Raw genomic sequence first — 10,576 nt, 5'->3', positions numbered from 1 at the left:
AGAGAGAGAGAGAGAGAGAGAGAGAGAGAGAGAGAGAGAGAGAGAGAGAGAGAGAGACAGACAGACAGACAAACATAGAGAGACAGATAGAGAGACAGAAGCATACAAAGAGACTGAAAGATACAAATGACATTTGTATGTAATAACTTGAGAACAGACATACAAAGGCAAATATCAACCGACATAGAAAATAACAGAGAGAGAACAGACATGTAAAGACAGGAAAAGCAGGGACGGGGAGAAAGGATGTAGTCAAACGTATTTCTCCTCAACTAATTTTATATGCATAATGACGTCACTTTGGTTTTATTCAGTTCGATGTTATTGTAATAACATTTACATTGTTCAGTGCACAGTGTTATTTAATTTGCTATTTTGGTATGGGATGTTTGATTATTTGTTGTCTAGTCAGTGTATTGCCAGTAAAGGTAATCTGGACAGAGAAATGCGATATTATTGTAATAAAAGTGAAAGAAATAGCTCTCACTGTCTCTCAAATATGATTTCAATGTGAATCTCAATGTTTATATACTCACAGATGTACAATTTGAGGAACTATAAATAATACCATATATACAGGACAACGGTTAGTGAATAAGAAATGCTTTTAAAAAAGGACAACCCATTAATAAAAGTTTGTAGTGATGAAATTCATAGTTACTTTTGACAATGCCAAGGTCAAAGGCGGTATTTCGCATGTGATAGAAGAATTCGATCTCACATGCAGTCATTAATTTATGTTGGCTACACTAATCTGTAAAGTTGGCAAGGTAAAACATAATGAGTTACATGTTCAAGGGGTGAATGACATATTTGTATTAGAAAGATAATTTTAAACAAAGTGTAATTCTCAAATCGGTTCAACTTCTGTTGGAGTATGAATCTTGATCAGCGTCAGTTTTAGGCCATATACATGTATTTATGGTATTTACACGTAAAGGTCATGAAAGCAGTAAAATCAGTAGTTTATTATCGTATTCTCATACTGTATATAATACATGTATCATTATGGTTTAGTATTTGTAGTTGTCTTCAGATTACTTTAGTCGTTAGGATGTGTCAATGTAGCTCGTTTCGACATCAGAGAGGCAACAATGAAATGACTTCTGTATGGTGTGCCCTTGTCTGGAATACTGTAGGTTTCCTTTTTAAAACTTGTACTGCCGCCTTGACTTTGACCACACAGATTATACTGTATTGCTAAGCATTTTTACACTTTCCACTTTCTCCTCGTATCCCCCAGTTACAACACAATGAACCAAGTAAAGTGATCGACCTTTGCTTTCCAAATAATGAGCGTTTTTACTACATATGTGACAGTCAGTCATTCGGTCGGACTAAACTGACAGATTGATTTATTATTTAGAAAACATACTTACAAATTTCAAAGAGCCTTAAATTCTGAATCAGTTCGTCATCGAGCGTTGAGAAAAGGACAGGATAGTAATGGCCCCCTGTAAGGTATTTGATTGGTTATCGATGCTAATGAACCTGCAACTACTTAGATTATGTTGATGCAATACTTTTAGTAAGATGTACATAATTTTCTAAATGAGTAATTACGTAAATCACTATGCAAAGTACTTGAGAGTAATGAGAGCGGACCGTATTGAATCGTTGGACTGATTTCATATTTGATCTCCGTTTAGAAAAGCAAATATTTGGCAACTCTACCTTTCTATACCAGATCACATCTTTAAACATACATTGTATACGATGAATGGGTTCATGACAAATCTCTCTAACATTACTGAAGAAGGTACTATGGCTAATGACGATGACGAACACTTCATCTCGAGAGATGATGCGTCTTGGATTTTAACCTGCGCTTTCATTATTTTCTCGATGCAGTCAGGATTTGGACTTCTTGAGTCAGGATCTGTTTCGTCAAAAAATGAAGCCAACATTATGGTTAAAAATGCCATAGATGTCATATTTGGCGGACTGTCGTATTGGGCCTTTGGCTATGGTCTAAGCTTTGGGGTCGATAAATACAGCAACCCTTTCTGTGGTGTTGGTGACTTTTTCGTTGATGCATCCGATAAACACATTGGGTCGCTATTTTCGAATTACTTTTTCCAAGCTTCATTTGCTACAACGGCTACAACCATCGTTAGTGGTGCAATGGCTGAACGTACAAAACTCGAAGCCTATATTGTATTTTCATTCCTGAACACTTTTATCTACTGTATTCCTTGCCATTGGATTTGGGGAAAGAATGGATGGTTAAACCAACTACGTGTTATTGATATCGCAGGATCGGGAGCCGTTCATCTTGTTGGGGGTACAACTGGATTGATTGCCACTTTGATGCTCGGACCCAGATATCGGCGTTTTGAGAAAGATCAAGATTACAGCATGGGAAACCCAACAAACGTTCTCCTTGGCATGTTTATGTTGTGGTAAGGACTTGAATAACACGATTAATGATACCATGTTCGTAAAATTATATAACTACCCATTACAGATTGTCTCATGCTGCTTTACTAATCATATATCATTAAAAAACTCAGACACGTGACTTCCAAGCACATGATGCCGATACACATAATGTATTCAAAGTACAACCTTGAAATATAATGAATTCGATAGTACTCGATAAGTTGGACGAATGTCTATTTTGTACCGCCATCTAATTTCCTATGTATATCAAATTAAATTAGTGACAGGCGTCATTTTTATGTTGTGGTAAGGTCTTGGCAGAAACAATCGATCATTTAATATCGACACTCTGTTTGTAAAATTATCAGAATTCAAATTGCAATTAATGCTGAGTACTTCCGAGAGTCGTGTCCTAGTTCGTCTAATTGCAATTAGTTGATGCACCATCAGTTATGTGATACAAGTGATCTATACAAATGTTGATATTAAAACATGTTACAATTATGACAATTGAGTCGACATGAAGATAATGGATATTATAGTGGGAAATTACAAAAATGAAATCATATGAAGGCAAAATATAGCTAAAATGATGTAAGCTTGCTGTTTCACTCATGTGACATTACGTTTTTGACACAGAGCTAGATATATTCCAACTCTAGACTAACAATGACAGATCTAGACACAATAAATACAGCAGGATCCTTTGCCCAGTTACATTGAACACTGAGAAGCATTGCTATTCTTTCAGTGCAGTAAAAACAGGCTTCTAATGAAAACATTACTCATGGATAAAGACTTGGTGATTTTAATAGCTTCAAGTGTTTATTTTATAACTGCTAATCAACATTTCAACTTGATTACTACACCCACACTGGATGCACCTAAGTAATTGTTTTTTTGCAATTAGAAGTTGTCTGAAGGTGTGTATTAAATGTCATGTCACATGAGTGAACACCAAGCCTCCATCATTTTATCTATAAATGTCAAAAGTGCAGTATGGAAAATCTTTATATGCTTTTATCTGTGATACACATGTAATAAATTTACCGTCTTCCCAATAACGAAGATGATGACGCTATGTACTATCAAAATAGAATTGAATGACCAATATTAATTTGTATCAAATCTTTACAACATGTTGCATGCTAGATTCCAATATTATCAACTGAATATAATTAACGGTGCAAATGAAAGCTTTCAAATAAATTGAAAATATTTTCCCATATTTATTCTCGCATTGTTTTGTTTTTCCTATTACAAAACATATAAATGAACTACATGTACACTAAATGGTGTTGATTTGTTTTCTTAGGTGGGGATGGCTTGGCTTTAACTGTGGAAGTTCGTATGGTATCACGGGAAATAAATGGATTTTGGCATCCAGGTAAGTCTGATATTTAACTGTGGAAGTTCGTATGGTATCACGGGAAATAAATGGATCTTGGCATCCAGGTAAGTTTGATATTTAACTGTGGAAGTTCGTATGGTATCACGGGAAATAAATGGATTTTGGCATCCAGGTAAGTCCGATATTTAACTGTGGAAGTTCGTATGGTATCACTGGAAATAAATGGATTTTGGCACCCAGGCACAAATGTAAGTCCAGAATGTTTGGGGTTTCTTTTCTTTCCTTCTATTAATAGATTAATGTTAAATGACCAAACGAATAACGTACCTCATATTTGACAAAATGGATTGCATACATGTAACCATTACTTTTACTGTAGTGCAAGGAGAGAGAGACCATGCCAGACTGTGTATTCTACAGAAAAATCAGTCAGTTAGTCAGTCACTCAGTCAGTATGTTAGTCAGTCAGTCAATCAATCAATAAGTCAACCAGTCAGTCAACCAGTCAGTCAACCAGCCAACCAGTCAGTCAGTGAGTCAGTCAGCCAACCAGTCAGTCAGTCAGCCAGCCAGCCAGCCAGTAAGTCTGTCAGCCAGCCAGCCAGCCAGCCAGCCAGCCAGCCAGCCAACCCACCCCACCAGCCAGTAATTCAGTCAGCCAGCCAGTCTGCCAACCAATCAACCAACCAACCGACCAGTCAGCCAACCAATCAACCAACCAACCAACCAGCCAGCCACCCAGCCAGTCAGCCAACCAACCCACCCACCAACAAACCAACAAGTCAGTGAGTGAGTGAGTCAGTCAGTCAGTCACCTACCAGTCAGTCAAGCAATCGAGCAACCAAATAACCAACGAACAAATCAATCAACAATAAATCAATAAATCAATCAATCAATCAATCAATCAATCAATCAATCAATCAATCAATCAATCAATCAATCAATCAATCAATCAACCCACCCACCCACCGACCAGCCAGTAATTCAGTCAGCCAGCCAACCAACCAACCAACCAACCAACCAACCAACCAACCAACCAACCAACCAACCAACCAACCAACCAACCAACCAGCCAGTCAGCCAACCCACCCACCAACCAACCAACCAGTCAGTGAGTGAGTGAGTGAGTGAGTGAGTGAGTGAGTCAGTCAGTGAGTGAGTGAGTGAGTGAGTGAGTGAGTGAGTGAGTCAGTCTGTCACCTACCAGTCAGTCAAGCAATCGAGCAACCAAATAACCAACGAACAAATCAATCAACAATCAATCGATCGATCGATCGATCGATCGGTCGGTCGGTCGGTCGGTCGGTCGGTCGGTCAGTCAGTCAGTCAGTCAGTCAGACTGAGTCAGTCAGTCAGTCAGTCAGTCAGTCAGTCAGTCAGTCAGTCAGTCAGTTAGTCAGTCAGTCAGTTAGTCAGTCAGTCAGTCAGTCAGTCAATCAATTGTATTTGATTTAATACTAGTCAACCCGTACTTGTTGTAAATATTCCTCGAGTAAACACCTTTATAGTGATTCAAAGTAATGGTCAACAATTAGTAAGTGGCTTGCTCCTGGGCAAGAATTTTCATGTCAGCAAATGCAAGATATATTCACATGTATGTTTCATATATCATACTTTTAAATGTATGTACTGTTTATGTTGTGAGCTTCCTGTACACTGTATTTGTGTTTATTTGTCAAAAATATTAAATGTTAACGTTGTTATTCTCACTGTACGATGTAAATTGTCGGCAACATTACTTCAATATACCAACAGAAATCACGTCATTGCACAGTAGATTATTATCAATGTATAATTGCGGTCAATGTCAGACATTTACAACTTTTAAAATGGAAATGGAAATACATTGCGGATAAAATATTACATGTAATAGCTTGTAATATTTTTTTTTTTATCATAACCCAGATAAAGATTTTACATACTGTTTTTCAGATCTGCAGTAACCACTATTAATGCATCGGTTGGAGGTGGTTCTATTGCTATCTTACTCAGGTTAGGTTTCTTGCTATACTAAAATAACCCAGCATTATTAGACTTGTAGAAACGAATGCTCAATCCTAAAAGCTGAACACATTGACATCACTTGAGTAGGTAGATTTTACAAGATTGAGATTTCAATTTATTTTGACTATAATTATATAATTGTTTATGGCAATTTCACTGTAAGCTGTCAACCGTATAATCCTGCACATTAAATTACCATTCACTCTTTAATTAGTTACTAGATATATTTATTGAAGTGACGTATAATAAAGCTGTTTGTCCTTTCAGTTATGTGATGAAAAAACGCAAGTTTGATATTGGCTATTTGGTTAATGGTGTGCTTGGTGCGCTCGTTGCCGTCACAGGTACGGTACAGTACAGTATCTATGTTAATGTTTCAATTGTTGTGTGGTTGATAACATATCAAATCCAAATCTTCGATACAATTCATAATATTATTTTTGTCATAAATCTATGCATATTGAAATATTTAGTTTCACATTTTTAAGTCCCACTAATAAATACCATCGACCGTGGATTAAGTCAGCAATCTTGAATGTGACAAGAGTGGCAGCAAACATCAGTTGTCATAAACATTGAGAGTACAGTTTATCACCAGGTAACAAACAAACAAACAAACAAACAAACAAACAAACAAACAAACAAACAAGACATTACCATAACATTAAAATACGCAACTTGCAAAGGACGACACAGATGAAAGTTATGAATTCAAATGATTTCTGGGCGACTGGGGTATTAGTGAATGAACTCAGTGATTCTGCATGCTTTTTCTACATACTGTGTGGAGGAATAACGAGGAAATAACGACCTGAACACTGCGGTGCGCACAGTACAAAATTATGAGAAATATTGTATGACGTCGACTGTTCATATTTTATATTTTCAGCCATATGTGCATTTGCAAGCCCTTGGAGTGGATGGGTTATAGGCGTAATTGGAGCCATTATTTCTTGCCTTGGCACAGAGATGATTGAGACATTAAAAATTGATGACCCGGTCGGTGTGGTTCCTGTTCATTTTATGTCAGCTATATGGGGAATGTTGGCTGTTGGATTATTTATTAAGAGGGATCATCATGGACAATCAAGCGAAATAAATGGTAATTATTTGAGTATAGTTTTGTATTTCTGCCGCTGTCGTTTCTATCTATCTATCTATCTATCTATCTATCTATCTATCTATCTATCTATCTATCTATCTATCTATCTATCTATCTATCTATCTATCTATCTATCTATCTATCTATCTATCTATCTATCTATCTATCTATCTATATGTACTGTGTGCCTGTCTGTCTGTCTGTCTGTCTGTCTGTCTGTCTGGTTGTCCGTCCGTCCATTCATCTGTCCATCCGCCTACCTACCTCTGCATGTACTTGAAGTCATTATAGCAGTTATATATTTTGCGATTTTATAATTACATAAACCATTATGGTTTATCAATATAGTTTCTTCTTTCCAAGGTCTCTTGTATGGTGGTGGTGTCTACATTCTTGGAATACAGACATTAGCTGTGGTAGCAATAATCGCCTGGACGTCAACATCATCCTTCATTGTATTCAAGTTAATTGACTGGACAATAGGACTACGTTTACCACTTACTGACGAATTATTAGGAGCGGATATAGCTGAACACGGGCTTCGTCCTAAGACTTCTGACAAACGCGTTCCATTGGCTGGCTACTCTAGGAATGAAACGAATAAAATGTGTACATCTGTAAGGGCACAGCGAAACTTTTCAAATAGAGTATCTTTCAAATCGAAAAAGAAACGATCATTGCAAACAAGGGGTGATACACCCCAGAGCATCTTTAGCATACATAGAAAAAATAGTAAGATGTACTGTGATGAATGCCGCCAATCAAGCACACTTTCGGAAGTAAGAGATACTACTTGTTCAGCGATTGTGAAGCAGGAAAACGCTGATAGTAATACATATTTCGATACCATAGCTGATACCTCGTTCTTGGACTTGAGCAACGACGGGTTTATAGGTGATGAAGGGGTCAATTTATCATGCGTGGAGAGAACCCTGCCTCACCGCGAGAATTGCCTACAACTGAATAACAAAGATGACTGCTGCGTCGATGGGGTAGATAGATACACATTGCCTGTTAATGAAGTTATCGTTCATCAAGAGACTATTCCCCCAGAAATAATAAAAGACAACTGCTTAGTGAACAAAATTATAAATTATCACAAAGATGGGAATGAAATAACATTGATTATATGAAGGGATTGCAGACAGCTATTATGGGATATATTCTTGGAAGACATACGCCATGACCAAATAATAGACCAAACCTTCTGTCATCTTGTAATGAATAAAACTGTTATATATTCACTGAAATTCAACCTTCTTTCAGCTAAGAATACAAAACATGAATACTACCTGTACCAATAATTTGTTGTTACTTTGTTTTGATATCTAGTGTTTATCCATTTTCCTGACGTCCACGTACATACTTATTAGATAGCATATAGATACGTTTAGACAATGAATAACGACATCGCCTTCCCTAACATGTATCATTGTGTGAATATCGCATATTGACATATTAACCATTATCTTTATCAAACAAACAGTGATCTATAGTACATTGGTGTATTTCAAGTATATTATGTGTATGTGTGTGTGCGTGTGTGTGTGTGTGTGTGTGTGTGTGTGTGTGTGTGTGTGTGTGTGTGTGTGATAGAGGGAGAGAGAGTGAGAGAGAGGGAGGGGAGAGAGAGACAGACAGACAGACATACACATACATACATACATACATACATACATACATACATACATACATACATACATACATACATACATACATACATACATACATACATACATACATACAGAGACAGATAGAGAGACAGAGGCACACAAAGAGACTGGAAGATACAAATGACTTTTGTATGTAATAACTTGAGAACAGACATACAAAGGCAAATATCAACCGACATAGAAAATAACAGAGAGAGAACATCTGGATTATGGAATAACTATGACTTAATCGAACTGAAGACTAATGTTTCTGCTCACAGCTATGAAAGGAAACACAAGTCTGGACTGATGTCATGTGAATGAGAAATACCGAGAGATTATTCACTTCACTATATACATTGGCCCAATAATCTTCACAATAATCTAGCCCTAAAATTAGAATTGTTAATGACCTTTATGATCAGTTTTTATGATCAGTTTTTTCATTTATCAATTATGCAGCTTAGATTATGTCATCACCGATGCTAATTTTCCACTAGTAACTAAAGTTACTATGAGATTAATAAAGCCAAACCACAGTCTGTGAAAAATACATCAGTTAGCAGACTTTTATTCAAATCGCCAAACTTGAACTTTCTCGACAAAGTACGACATTTTATGCATTTTATTCTATTAGACATATGGTTCACTATTAAACAAAGAAACATCGTGAAATATTCAAATTCTGACACACACATTAAATAATGCAAAATTTCTGTCAAGTCAAGATTTTAAAATAACCCAAGCAATGTCAATGGGTTGTCAATGTTTTTATGTAGTGTTGGATACTCAATCATATAACTATGACTACACTCAAGTGTCACTATATATTGTATCGTGTAAACTATGACTTCACCCAAGTGTCACTATATATTGTATTGTTGAATTTGACTACACACGAGTGTTACTATATATATTGTATCATCTAAACTATGACTACACTCAAGTGTCACTCTATATTGTATCATGTAAAGTATGAATACACTCGTGTTACTCTATTGTATCGTGTAACAATGACTACACAAGTGTCACTCCATATTATTGTATCATATAAACTATGACTACACTCAAGTGTCACTCTATATTATATCATGTAACCATGACTACACGCAAGTGTCTCTCCATATTGCATCATGTAAACTATGACTACACTCAAGTGTCACTCTATATTGTATCATGTAACCATGACTACACTCAAGTGTCACTCCATATTGCATCATGTAAACTATGACTACACTCAAGTGTCACTCTATATTGTATCATGTTGACTACACTCAAGTGTCACTCCATATTGTATCGTGAAAACTATGACTACACTCAAGCGTCACTCTATATTGTATCGTGAAAACTATGACTACACTCAAGAGTCACTCCATATTGTATCGTGTAAGCTTTGACTACACTCAAGCGTTACTCTATATTGTATCGTGTAAGCTATGACTACACTCAAGCGTCACTCTATATTGTATCGTGAAAACTATGACTACACTCAAGAGTCACTCCATATTGTATCGTGTAAGCTTTGACTACACTCAAGAGTCAATCCATATTGTATCGTGTAAGCTTTGACTACACTCAAGCGTCACTCTATATTGTATCGTGTTCACTACAATCAAGTGTCACTCCATATTGTATCGTGTAAACTATGACTAACCCAAGTGTCACTCTATATTGTATCATGTAACCATGATTTCACTCAGATGTCACTCCATATTATATCATAGTTCGGAACTTCATAGTACTTGGCTCACTGTCTAAATAAAATCTAAACATTTTTTTCCCATATACAACCGTTCATCATTGCCAAACTGAAAATAGCCGTTGCTGTACATGGGCGATGACGTGTTCAACATTTGTATCCTGTTTACACTTACAATGATGTATGTCGGATATTCGAATATGAATAAAATGTGTGTAGCATTAAAATGAAAGTCATTGTATGATTAAGATAACCTGATAGAGTAGGTAAACCGATATGATTCTAAAAGAAAAGACAATCAGTGTCTTCAATGCATGTACCTTGTAAACATTACAGAATAAAATTCTTTGTTTATTTATCAGATTACTTTAGGTACATCATTAAGG

The 10,576-nt window shown here is 36.3% G+C and overlaps 1 protein-coding gene across 1 annotated transcript; it reads left to right on the top strand.

Moving 5' to 3' along the window:
- Nucleotides 1–1,764: 1,764 nt before the first annotated feature.
- Nucleotides 1,765–7,972, top strand: LOC144443095 (putative ammonium transporter 2). Its single transcript, XM_078132469.1, has 6 exons — nt 1,765–2,402; nt 3,698–3,769; nt 5,666–5,725; nt 6,005–6,081; nt 6,627–6,839; nt 7,203–7,972. Exons 1-6 carry the CDS (start codon nt 1,765–1,767, stop codon nt 7,970–7,972), a joined length of 1,830 nt encoding a protein of 609 aa, XP_077988595.1.
- The last annotated feature ends 2,604 nt before the right edge of the window (nt 7,973–10,576 follow it).

The sequence above is a fragment of the Glandiceps talaboti genome, chromosome 12 (assembly GCF_964340395.1).
Source record: "Glandiceps talaboti chromosome 12, keGlaTala1.1, whole genome shotgun sequence".
NCBI classification, from domain to species: domain Eukaryota; kingdom Metazoa; phylum Hemichordata; class Enteropneusta; family Spengelidae; genus Glandiceps; species Glandiceps talaboti.
This window is presented reverse-complemented; position numbering and strand designations above follow the sequence as displayed.